An 18,468-nucleotide genomic window follows, 5' to 3' on the forward strand; every position below is an offset into this window, starting at 1 on the left:
GTGTATCAAACTTGGTTGTGTTTTGATAGCTGTTATTTTTCAGGTACCTTGATGATGTGTCTTTACATCACTTAATAAATGCCCTTTGCTCCTTGTCTCTGGAAGCCATGGATATGGCCTATGGAAACAATAAGGTATTAAAAGAGTTCTCTATTTTCTTCTTATGTGCTTTTGTGAAAAAAGCAGACGACTTGTGCATTTGTTTTTCAAACTAACTACTTCTAATGTGAAAACAGTAATACATTGTATTTTTTACTCTGGAATAAAAAATAAACCTAAGAATGTCATGTTTATAATGGCTTATTACTAAATCCTGTGGACATTCTCATGGTGTTATTGCTATGGGTTTTGTTCAGTAAGGAATGTCACGTGTTTCCATTTATCAGATCGTGGATGGATAAAATTTTAAAAATCGTTGTAATTTCAGAGGATGGGTATTCTGACTGGCACAGTATGTTCTGTGAGGTGCTAATTTTCAAGTTTTTTAATTATATATTTCAGGTAAAGCATAACAATTTAGGTATTAAATAAAAAGGTAATTCTCATTTACCTGGGAAAATGGTAGTATTCCTGTCAGCCTCAGAAAATAATCTTTAGCTCAGAAAGCTTAAAGACCATGTGATTGAAGAAAATTGAATATGTCTTCTAGTCATAATCTAATCTCAGAGGAGGATTTGTGAAAGTTTTCACTTGATCTATTACACTAGAGATAATGATGACAGAAAATATACTTGATAATATTTGACAATTACAGTAACAAGGCAAAGAAAAGATAATGAATTAAAATAAGATCTTCTGTGTGCTTAAAAACCGGTTGAAAATGAGAATGAAATATCAACAGAAATGTGAATGGTGAGGAGCAGAATAATTACAGTGCAACAGTCAATTTTGAATATGTCTATTGATTTATTGGAGCTTATAATAAATATTTGCATGTGTATTTGATGAATGGGAAATTCATACCATATTCCTGCAGGGCGTTCATGAAGCAGGTGGAAGACAGAGCATAAGGGCAGTCTTAAACTTAATGTTTTATATTATTTGTTCATATAAAATTTTAACTTTAAAAGTTGTGATGGAAAGAAGGCTGATTTGCTAGTAAAATATGTAAAATAAAGTAAAATAAAACTGGTTGGAGAGAGGACTATGTAAAAACGGGAGTTTTGAAAGGATTATTAGGGCTCTGGCTTATTGTTCAAACTTTGAGAAAACTATATAAAAAATATGAAAAAAAGTATTCTTCATGATAGGCTGTTGCTACCCCCTTGTGGCTTCTCATGAAGTACTGCAGAGGCTGTGGAAACTTCCAGCCATACTACCTAGGCTGTGAATGCTGTCACAACAGCTTGTGTAATGCAGTACTCCAGTGGAAACTAGTTACATCTTAATTTACAAATTAGAACGTAGTGAAAGGCTCTGACATTATCTAAGTTACCTCAAAGTCATGTGTTCAAATTCCCTTTTACTAAGGAACCATCGCTTTTTGCTGTTGCTAAATTACTGGAAACAGGACTAGTTAACATGCACAGGATCGAGATCCTTTGGAGACCTCTGACGGGTCATCTCCTGGAGGTAACTAACTGCTTTTATCAGTTGTCCTAGAGCTTAGTTTGTAATAAGGAAGAACTTGTGGCAATACATTTTTAAAGTGTCAATTTTTCTTTTAACCTGAAGTACATTTAGGTGTTCTGTTTTATGTACGTTGTTTTTGCACTTTGATTGCATCACAGCTTGAATTTAAAAGTTAATTTAAATATTAAAATTCCTGTATTTTATAGTTCTTACTGACTGACTGACTGGTGCTGTTGGTCTTTATATATATGTGTTTTACGTACGGTAACAAAACAGGCTTTATTTGGGGATTCATCTAGGGAGATTTTAAGATGTGGTTTTATGTCCATGCCAGATGGATCGAAGCCATTAGGTTACTAACGAAGTTTGTTTGTTTTTAATAAATGTAAATTAACATTTAAAATGGTTTCTTAAAGAGAGTACTAGCAACATAGGTATCATAATCCCATTTCAATTTGTAGAGTAAGTATTTTGACTCTTCCATGGAAAATGTGTTTCAACAAGGAAAAACTCTTAAATTCTGAATTTGAAACTAAAAACAAGGGAAAGAATGTAATTGTAAAGTTTTATTTCTCTACAGGGCTAGGTAGAAGAGTGAAATACAAGAACATGGTTAGATTTAAAGAGGGTAGAGGACTGTAGTGGGTTAACCTTGGCAGGCTGCAAAGTGCCACACACACTGCCCTCTCACTCCCCCTTCTAAGCAACACAAGGGGAGAAAATACGATGAAAAAAGCTTATGGGTCAGGATAAGGACAGGGAGATCACTCAACAATCATTGTCATGGGCAAAACAGACTTGACTTGAGGAAGATTAATTTATTGCCAATTAGTAACAGTTTAGAATAACGAGAAATAAAACTAAGAGCACCTTCTGGCCAGCCCCTCCCTTTTCCCCAGCTCATCTTCTCTCCCGATTTTTCTACCTCCTCCTCAGCCACAAGCCATGCAGGGAATGGGGGCTGTGGTCAGTCCATAGCACTTTCTCAGCCACTCCTTCCTTCTCATTCTCTTCCCTTGCTTCAGTGCAGTGTCCCTCCCTTGGGATACAGTCATTCACAAACTGCTCCACTGTTCATCCCACGGGCTGCAGTTCTTCAAGACTGCTCTAGCATGGGGCCCCGTATGGGCTGCAGTTACTTTCAGAAAACCTCCTCAAGTGTGGACTCCTCTCCACAGGCTGCATTTCTGGTCAGGAGCCTGCTCCTGCGGGGGCTCCTCTCCATGGGCCTCAGCCTCCTCCAGGCCACATCCACCTGCTCCACCGGGGGCTCCTCCACGGGCTGCAGCGTGGAGATCTGCTCCATGTGGGACCCATGGGCTGCAGGGGGACAGCCTGCGCCACCAGGGGCCTCTCCACAGGCCGCAGGGGAACTGCTGCTCCGTGCCTGGAGCACCTTCTCTCCTTCCTTCACTAATCTTGTTATCTGCAGAGTTTTTTTTCTTTCACATTTTCTTACTCCTCTCTTACAGCTGCTGCACAATGTGTTCTGCCCTTTCTTAAATATAGTGTCACAGAGGTGTGCCAGCAGCATTGCCAACTGGCTTAGCTTTGGTCAGCAGCACGTCCCTTCTGAAGGTAGCAGGAACTGGCAGTGCCCACCACAGGGCAGCTCCTGGTCTCTTCTCACAGAGGGCATCCCCGCAGCCTCCCACCCCCATCACAAAACCTTGTGATGTAAGCCCAATGCAAGCAGAGAGATTTTCTTCCTCATTTTCCAGAATGTCAGGTGCTTCCTTTGAACCACTGCATTATTTCGAACAGTACAAAGGATTGGCCACGTCTATATGGAGATCATCTCCACTCAATCTTTTATCTAGGAAAAAAAAAAGGATACTTGAAGGTTTAAAGACTTAAAGCACAGGCATCTCTTTCTCTTGTCCTTTTTTTTTTTTTTTTTTTTTTTTTTTATCTCCAAGACAGTAAGGTTCACCATCCACATCTTGGGACACCGTGTTTTCATTTAGTAAGCAGTCTGTTTCAGTATGTTATCCATTTTGGATATTTGTCAGTGTTTTGTAGGAAATGCATAGTCTATCTCAATTTATTTAAAGTCCTGCCTTATTTACTTTAAACCTTTGTCTTTTTGGTATAGTGAGGAAGGAGAGAGCACCAGCTGCAAATTCAGTTAAAAACAGCCTGAGGGAAGAATTTCTTCCCTGTCTCGTAAACTGATTATCTAATAAGATTCGGAGCACAATGAAGTATTTCAAATTTTATCATCTTATATAAAGTAACAAAAATCAGTAGAATAGCTATTTATTTTCTTCATTTTTTATTTTTTTTTTAACACTAAGCTACCTTTTCTGCATAGCTCTCCATTTCAGTTTAGCTAGTGTCCAATAAGGAGACAGTCCACCAACCCAATCCAAACCATCTGCCTTCCTTATGATCCTGCCTTGGATTTTGAAAGGTGCTGGGTTCTCACACCACCTGAGCTAGATCTGGAAGGGTGGATATCAAAAATTACATAGAGGTGAATGAGACTGTAGCTACCTCATTTATTTGAGGACAACAGATACGGGATTACAGTTCATACTGCGTATCTATGTAATGGGTTTGCACAGCATTTTAATTTTATTCTGTTCTAAAAAAAACTATTAGAAAAAATACTAGGTTTAGATTACAAGGAGACAAAGTGAAAGGAATGAAGACATTTGAACATAAGCGTGAAATAACATTCACTGTTGTTTTGTCAAGTTTTTGAAATAATGATGCATAAACACTTATTTTACATTCAGTAAGTAGTCACTTTTTGTATTTGGGACCATTGAAAAATAGACGCTTATTGTGTTGATTAATGTCATGCTTCCTTATGTGATTGATTATGTATTTTAAGCTGTGTGTATGAAAGATGAAACTTCAGAATTTTATAGTAGCTTAAGGGAGAGTTAAACCTAAGAAGAGCTGTTTGGTACCTTTTAGCCCATCAATATCTGAAACAGTAGTTAGTATGTTGATTTTGGAGAATGTATTGACTTGAGCTGCTGTGGTTTTCAATTTGTTTCCTTCTGTGTCTTTCACTGCTTCCTGTTGCTTCCTTATTCAGAAGGTATGTCCATTCAAAAAAATAATTTATTATTTTTTTACTATTAAGTCTAATTTTAACATTTAAAGATTTATTGTATTATAAAATATTTTACTAAAATACTGTATGTTAAGGTCCACTACAATTTAAATACCCAATTTTAAATATTGTATACATTCAAATTTTGGTTAAATAAAGGTGCCTTTAAACAGAACACTATTGTGATTTCAGGTCTGTCAGCATCCCAACTCCAGAATGAGAGAATGGGGAGCAGAGGCTTTAACTTCTCTCATTAAAGCAGGTCTGACATTCAGCCATGATCCTCCATTATTACAGAATCAGGTAAAATAAGTTTATAGAAAAACTGCTTTCCTCCTTTTCTGGAACTTATAATGAACATAAAATCAAAATCTTCCCTAGAGGAAGTTTTCTGCAGTTCAGTGAATAGGAGGCATTCATAAAGCAATTTTACCATTGAGTTTATAAAGCCTACAGCTGTAACATTCGGTTGTAACTATTGAAAATCACCTCATGCATTCTAATGAGCTACCCTCTCCTTCCTTTTTCAAATACATAACGAAGAGTGGTGATGCTTGCATATCATGTCTGTTTGTTAGAACAAATTGTGGATCACCCTCATGAGTGCAAAACAATTCCAGAATGTTTAGAAGTATGTACGTGATGTAGTGGCATGTAAAAAAAAAAAATGCCTAGCCTTTTAAATCACAGTTATTCAACCCATTATTAATAAAACATTCTAATATTTTTACCGAGGTTCAGTGGGTAGTATTTTCAAGGTCCGTTTAGTAGGAAGCTGAGTCTGGCCCTCCTGAATGAGCATAAAGTTGCATGATGACTTTTATGCAACTGTGACAGCATGTGGTAGCTGCTCTCTGAGGAACCCAAAGACCTGGTAGAAAAGCAAAGGAAAAATGCAGATTTTCTGCTGAGTTCCTTTACAAAGAGCTTTTTTTAGAAGGGCCAGTCTGACACTTGACTTTCAGCATTAAACATCTTAAGAATCTTAGATTGGTATTACGTGGTTTCACATATTGCACATTAAAATAATTAAGAATCAGTTAAAGCTTATTAAGGTTGATAAAACTTATTGTTTACTTTTAGAGACTGCAGCTGCTTTTATTGAATCCACTGAAGGAACTGTCAAATATTAGTCATCCTGATATCAGGATCAAGCAGTTGGAGTGTGTGCTACAGATTTTGCAGAGTCAGGGTGACAGCTTAGGACCTGGTTGGCCGTTGGTCCTTGGAGTCATGGGGGCAATCCGAAGTGATCAGGGGTAAGTGGTCAAAATAAAATTTTAAAATCATGTAAAATGACAACAGTAGAAAGAGTCCTGCTTTTATTTTCATACTTTAATAACTACTTCGATAATAGCATAGTTTTTGCGGTCATTTTTAGCTTATGAACAATTTTACTCATCAGACATACAATTTTGGTAATTTTTGATGTAGTGCATGCTTTTATTTTACTGACTTACTCTTTCAGAAGACCAAAATAATTGTTATAGCTAGGGAGCATGACTGGTCTTCTTGCCCACAAGGGAAAGTAAGAGGTGAAGTTGCAAGTGGTTATTTTGAAATGAGCAGTGGAATGAACATCTGACCCTGGAACTGTAAGCATCAAGAAGTATTTACACACGTTTGGACTGTGTTATTCCTTCTTCTGTATTAGTCATGACTCTGTGTACCATGATAGGTCATCAAATAACTTGGGTATTGAAAGAATTTGCTTTGGCCTATATCTCTTTTCTATCCATCTTAGCTTCTGTCTTCTGGTTGTATGAGCACCTCTTAAGTCCCTTCTTCAAATGCTTGGAGGATTTTGCTCTTGTAGCAGTACTGCTTGCTCTGACGGTAATACTTGCCAAACTCCCCAAGGATATTGGCATACTTGGTTGCAAGCATCCTCTTTTTGATAGCCATGCTTCCCTTCCTATAAAGAATATAGAATACTTTTCTTCAAACACATAGCATTGTTTGATCACCTCATATCAACTACTGTAGGAAAAAAAAGATTAAGCAAGCCTTCTTTTCCTTGGGAAACTGATTATTTTGCTTTACTTATAGCTGTGATCTCAAAATGTGGGCACTATCATACTCTAAGTATAAGCTGTTGACTATTAGACTTTATTCACAAGTGTCTTCCCTCTGCTCAAGAGAACTTCCTGGAGACCAAGGTAGAGATCCATTTTATTCCAGAATGTCTTGGCAGGCTGCTATAAATACAGAAGAAGCCATTTTGAAAGCCACTGATCCTGAAGTTACTTCTGATTGCACAATGCCAGCCTGCAAAACAAAAGAAAATCTCTCTTTGAAGAATTTATTTTCAATGGGTTGTCTGTTCAAGGATAGATAAGGCACTACAGAATATTTCAAGAGCTAAACTTAGGCTTCTTACATTTGTATTTACGTTTTGGGTAGCTATCCATAACATTAAGGACAAATTTACATTTTGATCAGCTGTATTACTGTTCCAACTTGCATGAAGAACTTTGAAACCTTTCTCCAAATGCATAGTAATGCGAGGACATTAATTGGGAAATTAACTTCTTTGAATTTGTTCTAATGGCCTTGCATTTGAATATAGAAAAAGAGGTTACTTGTCCATTAATGCAGTTCTTCAAAATGAGCTGTGTAACTATACTTTCATTTCCTGCCTCCTTTCCTTTTCCTATAGAGTCCTTGAAGATCACATACCTGTGGAGTTTTGTAGTGGAGAGGGAACTGCAGCAGTTTTGGGTGTGTGTCACTTCATAGACTCATGTAATGAATGCAAAGGAAAGTAGTGTGTGAAAATTTCCTCCATAAGTTTAGCAAGGATATATCCTTTGGTCTTAATGTGGTGGGATGGGTGCCTGGTTGCAGTATGCATATTATTACGTAGAATTATTATACTTTTATTGTCCATGTGAACTTTTGCGTGCATTTCTCTGGCTTCCATCTCAGGCTGGCTGGTAAAATACAGTGGTCTACCTATGATACTCATTCTGAATTAATTGAAAAAAAAAAAAAAGAAAAGGTTCTTTTATTTGGGATTCTGAAATAAGTAATTGACATCTCTACTCTGATTGTTTTGGTTTTTTCCCCCCTGGAATATATAGTCTGAAGGACACTCGTTTTCTATGTTACAAACCTTTGGATTTTTCTTTTGTACATTAAGCATTATATAAACTATACTTAAATTTAAATACAGTTATAGCAGTTTGTCTTCCCTATTTTGCATCTACCTATACTCCACTGCTCTTTTGTGATTCCTTCATTTTGTCTCTCACTAAACAAGATTTTGGTTGCGGATAGTCTTCCTTCATGGAGAACTCCTTCTCACAAACCTTTTCCAGACTACATTTTTATTTTATCTGTTTGTGTTCAGAATTTAATTCTGAAGGCAGAGTATTTATTAAATATGTATTTAATGGCAGATATTTTCAAAAGACTTTGACTAACACAATATAGTATTGAAGCAAGTAAGACTACCTTTGTATTAGCATGCATCTTTCCTAATAAATAAAAATACATTTTTCCCACCTGTTTGGCATACTTTAGGTACATATTTTAAGTTGAAGCTTAAACTGAATGTCCTATCTCAAAAAAAGTATAGTTGAAACATTTTAAATCTTGTAAACCCTTTTCAAAATTTATATATATGTGTATTTCTTTTCTAATATTGCTATCTCCTGAAGTACTGTATTCAAAAAGTTTCTGTGCTCTTGAAGAAACTTTAAATTAGAGTGTGTGTATGTGTTTTGTTTTTGTTTTGTTTTTTTAAGAGAGTCCTTAATTCGGACTGCATTCCAGTGTCTTCAGTTGGTTGTGACAGACTTTCTTCCAACAATGCCATGCACTTGTCTACAGATAGTTGTTGAAGTTGCAGGAAGCTTTGGACTTCACAATCAAGAGCTAAATATTAGCTTAACTTCAATTGGTTTGTTGGTGAGTGTTACCTTAGCCAACAGTGATGCTGCTTCTAGCTTTTTTTTTTTTTTTTTCAAATGAAAATCAGTCTGTAGTCTGTTCTACAAATGACAGCCAAAACCCATTTTTCAGGTTGTTACTGGCATCCCATGCAGTCATTTGGAATTATATGTAAATTGAATGAGCACAGTTTATCTTTAATCTTCCTGACTCCAAGGTTGTATAAAACAAATAGTATTGTGTTGTAAATATGTTCACCAGTATCATATTTTTGATACATACTTTTCCTTTTTAGTATCTCATGTATAATTGTGGCTTAAAAGCTAAGATTAAGAAAATTACTTTCTGTACCTTACAGCGTTTATGTGCTATCTAATTCCATCATTGTAGGGAACCTTATAAAATACTTTTAAATGTGAAAATGAGAAACAATTTATTTCATGATCATTAAGTGCGTTGTAATATTTTTATTGTGCAACAACATATCTTATTTGTTTTCTAGTGGAATATTTCCGATTACTTTTTCCAAAGAGGTGAAATAATTGAAAAGGAACTAAACAAAGAAGAAGCAGTGTTGCAGAAACAGGCAGAAGAAAAGGGGGTACTGCTGAACAGACCTTTTCATCCTGCACCACCATTTGACTGTCTTTGGTTATGTCTGTATGCCAAACTTGGAGAACTCTGTGTGGATCCCCGACCTGCAGTTAGGAAGAGTGCTGGGCAGACGTTGTTTTCCACTATTGGTGCTCATGGAACTTTATTGCAACATTCAACGTGGCACACAGTGATATGGAAGGTATGTCGTGTAAGCTTCTTCTGAAGGTTTTTAAAATTTAATTTTCATTCTAGTAACTGTTGGCATATTATTTCAATATCCGTTAGCTAGTTTGTTAACATTCTTTTAAATATAACATATGGTTGCAGAAGTCTGACTTCTCATTTTATTTTTTATACTTTTCTCTTGTCCTTAAAACCTCTTAAAAATGTAATTTTTGTATCTTGATCATTTATTTCGTACACAGGAGTTGTATGAAAGGGCTATTCCTTTCCTGCACAGATGAAAGACTCCTCCTGTTATGTGAAAATATGGTGACATTTGAGTTATCTGATTGGATTGATCTTACACTAGACTGAGCTTTGTTTTGCCCTCTGTTTTGTCTCTCTTCTCTGAGAGGGTCAGTGAGATACCTTGTTCTAGATCACAGTCATGTTGGTTGTGCCTTATGGAAAAATCGGGCTGTGGTTGAGTCTGTTGCCTACTGTACCTGTTGAGGTATCTGAGATCCATAGGTTAGTACAGATCTCTACCAGTAGCTTTCTGCTAGTACTAACACTTCTCAGTGGTTCTGATCACGCCATTTCTAACTCTTCTTAAGTGAACATCAGTTAGCTGATAAGTACTCTTAGCTGTTGCAGGGACTGTGTAGAATAAGGGAATTCCCAAGATGACACAGGGACATAAAGATAACAGAAAATTTGCTATTTTTGTTGTTTTACTAAGAATATAACAATGTTATTTTAAAAGTTGCTTCTTTTTTCATTTTTTTTCTGACTATTGCAGGTTTTATTTCACCTCTTGGATAGGGTTCGGGAATCTTCTACTACAGCTGACAAAGAGAAAATTGAATCAGGAGGAGGGAACATCCTCATCCATCATTCAAGGGATACAGCTGAGAAACAATGGGCAGAGACATGGGTGTTAACACTGGCTGGAGTTGCAAGAATATTTAACACCAGGAGATATTTACTGCAGCCTTTAGGTAAAATTTATGGTTTAAAATTACTGAAAGGTACAGTAATGAACTTCCAGCTTTGTATATTTTTTCCATTACAGTCCCAGGCAAGAACCTTAATCTTAGCTTGCAGGTGTGTTTCTATTGTCTCACCTCAAATGTGAATTTGAGACAATTAGAATTTTTAATTCATGCTCCTTAGAGCCCAAAATCCTAAATACCGATTTCATCCTCCATGTCATGGTACTTGAGTTGAAATCTCACTAGTCACAATTCTGCATGCCAAATAACTTTAACTTACAGTAGCATGATAGCAACAATAATTTTTGTGTTTGGTTGGTTGCCAGAATATAATTTTCCTCTTGTCTTGTTAAGGTTACACAGGTTAATGAAAGGTTAATGAAAACCCCAAACTCCAAAAATGAAATCTTTCTCTGCAGGACAGTTATCATAGAATTTTAAAATTCCTTATAAAATGCATTACATGACCATAGATTTGACCCTTAATTCCTTGTGTATGCCGAGCACTTTTTGAAATCAACAGGCATCTGCTGTGCATAAGAATTTTTTTTTCACTATCCTGAATAAAGAAAACATTTTTTTTCTGGTATGAGATATGATACATGATATATTGCTTGTAAATTTGGCATAAACATTCATATATCATTGCGTTCTTCATATTTGTGTGTTGCATTTGTCTATTGCAATCATTCTCTTTAGTTACAAGCAAACTGATATATTTTGAAAGGCATTGAAGCCATCCTGTAACCTCATGAAATTTCTCTGTGTTTGAGGAACAAGTACATGAACAGCCTTTCAGAGATGGAGTTGGGTTGGGAGTGAATTAGCAAGCTACTACCAAGTTGATTTTTTTTTATTTTCCTATTTTTAATAGGAGACTTTTCCCAAGCCTGGGATGTTCTTCTTGATCACATCCAATCAGCAGCGCTCAGCAAAAATAATGAAGTTTCCTTGGCTGCTCTGAAAAGCTTCCAGGAAATCTTACAAATCGTTTCTCCTGTCCGAGACTCAGAGAAGCCTGACACACCACCTGCTATCAATGTTTCTGTACCTGTGGTGGTAGGGACAACAACTGCCACTAGTCTTGGCAGATCGTTCATGAGAACTGACTCCATAGGGGAAAGGATGGGAAGATACAATGGATCTGAACTACCTGTAGTAACAGATGAAATTGAAGATTTGAATCTTTGGTGGGCAGCTTGGAACAGCTGGTATAGGATTGGTTCAGAAAGTACAAAGCCTCCAATTAATTTTGATAAATTGACTTTCATTCCCAGCCAGCCTTTTCTTACAGCTTTAATTCAAATATTCCCAGCTCTTTACCAACACATCAAAACTGGTTTCAGCATGGATGATCTCCAAAAGCTGGGTGTCATTTTGCATGGTGCTGTTTCAGTTCCGATCAGTTCTGACGCTTCCCCTTTCATCCTTCCATCCTATACTGAAGCAGTTCTGACAAGTTTACAGGAAGCAGTGCTTACGGCTTTAGATGTTTTACAAAAGGTAATAATGGGACTTCAAATGTGTGGTGAAAGGTAAACTACGCTCTCTCAGTTCTTCTTCTTGGAAGTATAGTGCGGTGACATAAGTGTTTACTTATTTAAATTTGCACAGTGTACTGTTTTATAACAATCAGAATTCCGTTCCTGGTGCGACCCAGGTGTTCTGCATTCAAAGGAGTGGTGTAATCTTTATGGAATGCATTTTTGCTAGATTGCAGAAATACCTTAAGTGTGGTGCTACGTTTATATCCATTACTGGTCTAGCTAATGTTTAAGCATTGTACCGTTATGAGTGTCTGTACATGGAGCTGGGGAAATAATCTCCCAAATGGTATTCCTTATGTTGCCCTGGCACTACCATAAACAAAGTCTAGAAGAGTGATGATCATGAGAATTTTGAGTACATGCAAAGCATAAAACCTAAAAAGGTTTCTAGCAGACTACCTTCTTAACTCTTATTAATTACTCATTTAAGGAAAATGCCACATCACTGCATAAAAAATTCTTAATGTAGAACTCATCCTCAAAGAGCACCCTTCATGCAAATTAATTTGTAGACAGCAAATTAGGGTGCCCTTTTACTAGGTAGTAAAAAACAAAAAAGTATTCTTGCTGGAGTTGTAAAAGACCTTGCAAATATGATAATTCAGAAAACATTTATTCAAAAGAAACAAAGTTGATAATGAATGAGGTCATGTGTTTAGATTAAGCACTGCTTAAAGAAAAAAAAACTTGAGAAATGCCAGAGTTAAAACTGTCCATGTGAACTGACTTCATTCACTTTGGGCTTTCATGTTATGAATGTTTTGCCACTACGTGGACATAACGTTTTAAAAATTCTCTTGTCAGACAGGATCCTGTCTCATTCAGCTCAAAGAATGTATGGTGCCTACTTAATGAGCAGCGGTTCAGTGTCTTGTTTTCTTTTTGCTTAGTGAGGGTTGGCTTGTGTCATACTTACTTCAACCCCACAAGAAAGGCAAAATCATTATCTTGCAGTCATACCTTTAGTTTGTGGGTTTAAGAAATATGAATTTTGAGAACATAAGATTAGAAGTTGGTATTAAATTTCAGTGTTGTATGTGGGAATATAAGTAACATGAAGCTTTAAGATGAATTGTATCCACTAAACCATCACCCTACTCCAATCAGGCTTACCTTTTTGTATCCTTTCCGTTCCTGCAGCTCAGCCTTGCTGAGTTAAAGTAAAGGCTTCTGGCACTTTTCACAGAAAAGGTTTCCACAAATTATAATATGGGGAAAAACTGCACATTTTTATCTAGTCTTGTTCTTGTCAAGGTGCTAAACTGTTTTAGCTGAAGTTTTCTAAGACGGCAAAAACAACTGCAACAAATCCATATGAGAAACAGAGACATGTTGACATTATGGGTCCAAGCCTTTGAAAATACAAATAGGAAGTTGTTGGTACACTAATATCAAACAGTACATCCCATAGTTGGGATGTATATACATACATTACTAATAGAACATCACTAAGGTCATAAAAAAATAAGTTAAAATATATTTGGAGATTAGCAAGTTCTGTGAAGTCTCATGATCTTCCCTGTGGGCTGCGTAACCCACTAGAATTCACATGACAAGGCAATCAGCCAGTGCTACGTGTGAAGCAAAGGCTGGCTGTGAAGTGGTTTTGCTGGATGCTGCAGTGTCTCCTTCCTGTGTTGAAATGAATTAATGCTCAGGAGTACTCACAGGTTCCAGTGGGATAGTTAAGGAAGAGCATGTAAATATTTGCCTGCTTCTTGCAGGTTTGAGTATGGGATCAGATTCAAGTTTTGTTCTTTGTCTACGTAGAAAGATTTGGGTCAATTTTCACTTTGTAAGAAGTTCTGGAACAACATTGCAGTTGGAATAGCATGAAAAAAAAAATGTTAAGAATGAACCCCCGGCTGTCCTGATAGAGATTTTATTATGTGATTGCATTACCAAAGGGCACGATAACTCAAGAAGACAGGCATGGAAGGCAAGCTTAGTTCTTGTTTCAGATTTCCACGTTTCGAGTCAAATTAAGACCCTTTGTTCATTTTCTTTTTTATTCCTCATTAGAATTTGTTTTCCAGGCTTTCACTGTTGTAGTCTAAATGCCTGCTTCATCGTATTAGCTCAGTTAAACTTTGTGCCCAAGCCTGAATTCTCTGATTGCGCTCACTGCCTACCTACATTCACTCGGGGTCAATGCTGCAGTGAGCCAGCTGGCTCCTCAGACAGAGGAACACAGATACATATTTGGTTGTCAGATACATTTGAATTCTGCTTCTGCAGGCAGTATGAATGTAAACCCCTTGAGCTGTGGGTGTGGTGCTCAAGGATATATTTACATTTACAACAGAGTTAGCACAGACTTAGCCACTGAGACCTGTAACAATAACAGTAGTCTATGACAATAGCTGCAGTGGGAGTTGTTAGATAAATCTCAAACTATACAAAAATTTGAAGGTTTGTATTAGAATGCTTTAGAGCATAAACTTCTAAAACTAAAGTACCATATCCGTTTTTATAGCAGTGATCAGCCAAGTATTATGTGTTAGGGTTTCTGTGCATTTTGTTGTTGCCTGAACATTACTTTTTGATTTATATGTCTCCTTACTTAAGGATGGAAACAAATGCACTCAATGCAGTAAATACTACTCTATTTTATAAGCAGCTCTTAAAGATACTTTCAGCATCCTTGGTCACACACTTTGCAAGGCCATTTTTGCATTTTTCATAATGATGCATTTTTCATTCTTAGATAAAGATTACCTGGTGTCAGTCAGAAACATAAACTTCTTTGAAAATCAGTTCTAAGTAGGTGGCTTTTCAAAGTAAGGATGGAGTACCAGGTCAGTTACTTTTAATATTATACAGCTAATGTTAGGAGCTGAAAATACCTCAGTAGACTGGATAGAAAATGCTTCTATTTGTAAAATAAAATTTTACAAGAGTTTCATAAAACATTAAGAACAAGAACCTACTGATGCGCAAGCTTTAAGTAGTAGTTATTGCTTTTGTTCACCAGTACAGAAAAAGTAGCATCTGAAGAAGCTCTGGTCATAAAATGAGTAATAATAACAATAATAAAAATTTAACAAGCTAGAATGAACAGCAAGCCTAATTTGAAATTTTACCATTGCAGATGTTAAGTGAGTCTTCTGGGGGTAATGGTGATGTTGAAGATATGTGTACATAAGTTAGATCTGTATGAAACTCATATAGGAATTTCTGGATGCTCCTTTTCCCTTTCTAATCCATGTGGTGGTATTTAAATCATTTCTTACATATATTATCTTGCATTAACCTGTTAAGATTTAGTGTAGTGACTTTGGTCTTGCAGTGTGTCGAGTACTTCAGATCAGCAATTAACCTTCCGCATTCAGCCACACAGGGGAGCATCTAGCATTCAAGTGCCTTTTTCTGAGGTCATTACAGTCTTGGACTTGAGAGAAGGACAGCTTTCTTAGGAGGAGCAGTATTCCACTATATTCATAATGTTGGTTACGTTTTTGGGCATTAGACATGTTTAGAATTGCAGGAAGCTGTGGGAAAGAGAAAGGCCGTTAGTGATTCATAGAGTGCTCCGGTGCAGGTTGTAGATTGCCTGAAGGTGCAGCTTGGTTTTAGGATGATCTAGAGATGGCAGTGTCTGTAACCCCTGTTGGCTTGCTCCATCTCACGGCTGAGGACTTAAGATATTTGCTAGCCACTCGACTGTCATGGCTCAACACAGCCCCAGCATGGAAGCTGTGCTTAAACAGCTTCAGAGCTGGTGGCACCTGGAGTGAGTTTGGACACAACTTGTCATGAATGAGCTTTGGTTAATGGAAAAGGGGTTTGACTCCTCCCCAGAGGAAAATGACAGTAGAAGCTCAAGGCCTTTTTGTAAAGCAGTAGACTGTTTCTTGAAGCTTTGAGAGAAGGAACCTGGGGAGGAAAAGCAAGACTTTAAAAATGACAGAAAATAATTGGAAAAGCTTCATAGAATTGTTGTATCTGGCTTTGAAAATAGACGCCCTGCCTTTTTCTTGGGATTTATTTTGCAACAGGAAATCATTATGCTATGGCAACATGATATTTCTTTGACATCTTCTAAGTACACCCTTCCTAAAATGTTTTCCATTTTAACACAAGATTATGTGTTTCAGCTATGCCAAAATGATATCATTCTGATTTTACTTATGTTTCTTTCTGTAAGACACAAGTTTAACTACTTATGGAAACTTCATATGAATTACTTGTGAGATTTAAACGCTCCTCAAAGTAGAACTTAAAGAAGATGTGGCTGAGTGAGATCAGTAGTCAAGACTTGTATATGACCTATAAATACGTCATGTCAAAGCAGAGTTTGTAAAGAAAATGTGTCATTTATTAGACAAAATGAGATACCTGGCCATATATGGATTAGTAAATACCACTATCTTTCCATATAGTTTTCTGTAATAAAATAACAAAATTTATTTTAAGTTAAATAAGAACTACAAGAACTTAAACTATTAGAACTATACATTTTCTTTTATACAGCATAAATCTTGCATGTTCCAGTTCCTGCATGATACTGTAGTAATCATTCTGTATTTCTGCAATGAGGTTATTTTTTTATTGGTGGTGTTGTTACAGCTTTAGCATTATGTTGGTATAGCAAAATAATTTGTGAGCTAAAATAATAGTAATCCTTACAATTCACAGAGGTAGCTAAGAGGCAGATATGGAGATTTTTTTGTAGGAGCTCCTTGGATTGGGGCAGGTTTTTAAATGCTGATGCTCATGCTTTTGTATTTTCTTTTGCTATAGGCTATATGTGTAGGCTCAGAAAACATGCAGATAATGTATCCTGCAATCTTCGACCAGCTATTGGCCTTTGTCGAATTTTCCTGCAAGCCTCCCCAGTATGGACAGCTGGAAACAAAGCACATTGCAAATGCAAAATATAACCAGGTAATTTATTAGAAGTCTCACTTGTTTCATTCGGCTGGTGAACACAACTCACCTTCAGATGTAGATTGTATAGCCAGATGCACTTATTCTATCTGTAAAAATTTTGCTATGCATGTTGTGTAGTAAGTTGATTTATTAGTATTTTTACATGCTTTTATTATCTTCTTTTGCTCCCTTTGAATTCTACTTTTTTTTTTTTCTTTTTTTTTAATATTCTATATTCCTCCATGTAGGAAGATTCTTGCCTGGACACCAGACGTGGTGACTGTGTCTGAATTTGTCCAGTGCATTAAACTAAAATAACTGCTCCTATATTTGACACTATATTAAATAGAAGGGCACCATAGTTTTGAATGGAGAACATTCCTTCAAACTGCACATTTTTGAATTGCACATGCAGGAGAGAAATGGGACATACTCAATAATTCTTTATATCTGTGTACTCTGCTGTTCACTAAGCATGAGCATCTGATTCGCTGTAATCTAAGAGGTAACTGTTATGTATGTATTAATTCTTCTTGTTCTATTTGTCCTGCAACACAATGGAATCACACTAGATACAACTATTTGCACCGGTGAGTTAAATTTCCTTAAAGATTGTCCTAATGTAGTTGTCTTGCCTAGATTGCAACATTTATCCTACTTAAATGTACTTTACTTCAATGTGGAGTACATTTTCATAGTCAGACCACACTATATTTGCAGTTTTGTTGCTTGGACTATATTCTTAGCAAACCTTGCATGCATTAAACTGAGAGTTCAACGCAAAGCATACAGTTTTTGTTCCTTAATTAATATTTTCTCACAAATAGTTCAGTAATTTACTATTTTTTCCCTAGGCTGAATGGGTAGCATTGAATTATGTACCATTTGCTGAGAGATCACTGGAAGTGGTTGTGGACTTATACCAAAAGACAGCTTGCCATAAAGCTGTTGTAAATGAGAAAGTTCTTCAGAACATTATTAAGGTAAAGCTTTGTCCTGCTTGTGTGCTGAATTAATGAGTTTATTTTGAAAATAAAGAGTTTTATTTTGAGATAGTGTTGATAAGCACTTTCTGGAAAGCTTAAAGCTTTAGTTTTTAAAAAATACTTTGTGAAGATAGGCAGCAGATAACTTCTTGTGATGCTACAAACGCTATTAATTGGGCTGTATGCATTGGTCTTCAGCTGGATGATACAGCATCAGTATTTCAATATTAATGCAAAAATCAACAACTGTGATTTTGGCCAAACAATAGGAATCTTTGAAAGTACTGTGCACCGGAATCTGAGTGCAGGCTTCTTAGTAAATACAACTGAAGGCTAAAGACAAAATTGGCATATATATTTTTGTGGAGGTGTTCTCTAGCTAGTACTTTTGATCTATTTTTAATGTCTTTGTGTGCCATTAATGTAGTTATAAAATGTTAGGGGTGCACAGATGTGCCTTTAAGGTGCAAGTGCCAAACTCATATTTTTTGACCCTGTTTTTAGCAAATAAATTTGGCAAATAATGGAAATAGTGGTAAATGTCTGGGAAAAAACTATATGGGTCCTAGGTTTGTTCATAATGACTTGGTTGACTTCAGGTTGTTCCTGTATAGAAATTTAGCAACATGGATGTGTTTAAAATAGTTGCATGGTATTATTTGGAATCTGTTATGAATTACATGCTTGTATTTCAAAATTAATACATTTGGTTTCCACTTCTGTTTTAATGGGCTAGGTGAAACAAATATAAATGCTATTTTTCTCTGAAGTTCACA

General features: G+C 36.3%; 1 protein-coding gene across 4 annotated transcripts in view; it reads left to right on the forward strand.

The window, feature by feature from the left end:
• Positions 1-18,468, forward strand: part of MON2 (MON2 homolog, regulator of endosome-to-Golgi trafficking) — a 75,817-nt gene that overhangs the window by 36,621 nt on the left and 20,728 nt on the right. The window contains exons 19-30 of one of the 4 annotated variants that reach the window (XM_035332753.1): positions 44-134; positions 1,471-1,572; positions 4,622-4,624; positions 4,832-4,942; positions 5,723-5,898; positions 8,389-8,551; positions 9,036-9,329; positions 10,095-10,293; positions 11,162-11,790; positions 16,578-16,721; positions 17,279-17,296; positions 17,561-17,689. In XM_035332753.1, the coding sequence (XP_035188644.1) occupies positions 44-134; positions 1,471-1,572; positions 4,622-4,624; positions 4,832-4,942; positions 5,723-5,898; positions 8,389-8,551; positions 9,036-9,329; positions 10,095-10,293; positions 11,162-11,790; positions 16,578-16,721; positions 17,279-17,296; positions 17,561-17,689 (2,059 nt within the window). The remainder of the gene's footprint in view (positions 1-43; positions 135-1,470; positions 1,573-4,621; positions 4,625-4,831; positions 4,943-5,722; positions 5,899-8,388; positions 8,552-9,035; positions 9,330-10,094; positions 10,294-11,161; positions 11,791-16,577; positions 16,722-17,278; positions 17,297-17,560; positions 17,690-18,468) is intronic. The other 3 variants (XM_035332771.1, XM_035332761.1, XM_035332779.1) reach the window with 3 other exon arrangements.

Source organism: Oxyura jamaicensis, chromosome 1, assembly GCF_011077185.1.
Source record: "Oxyura jamaicensis isolate SHBP4307 breed ruddy duck chromosome 1, BPBGC_Ojam_1.0, whole genome shotgun sequence".
Lineage (NCBI taxonomy): Eukaryota > Metazoa > Chordata > Aves > Anseriformes > Anatidae > Oxyura > Oxyura jamaicensis.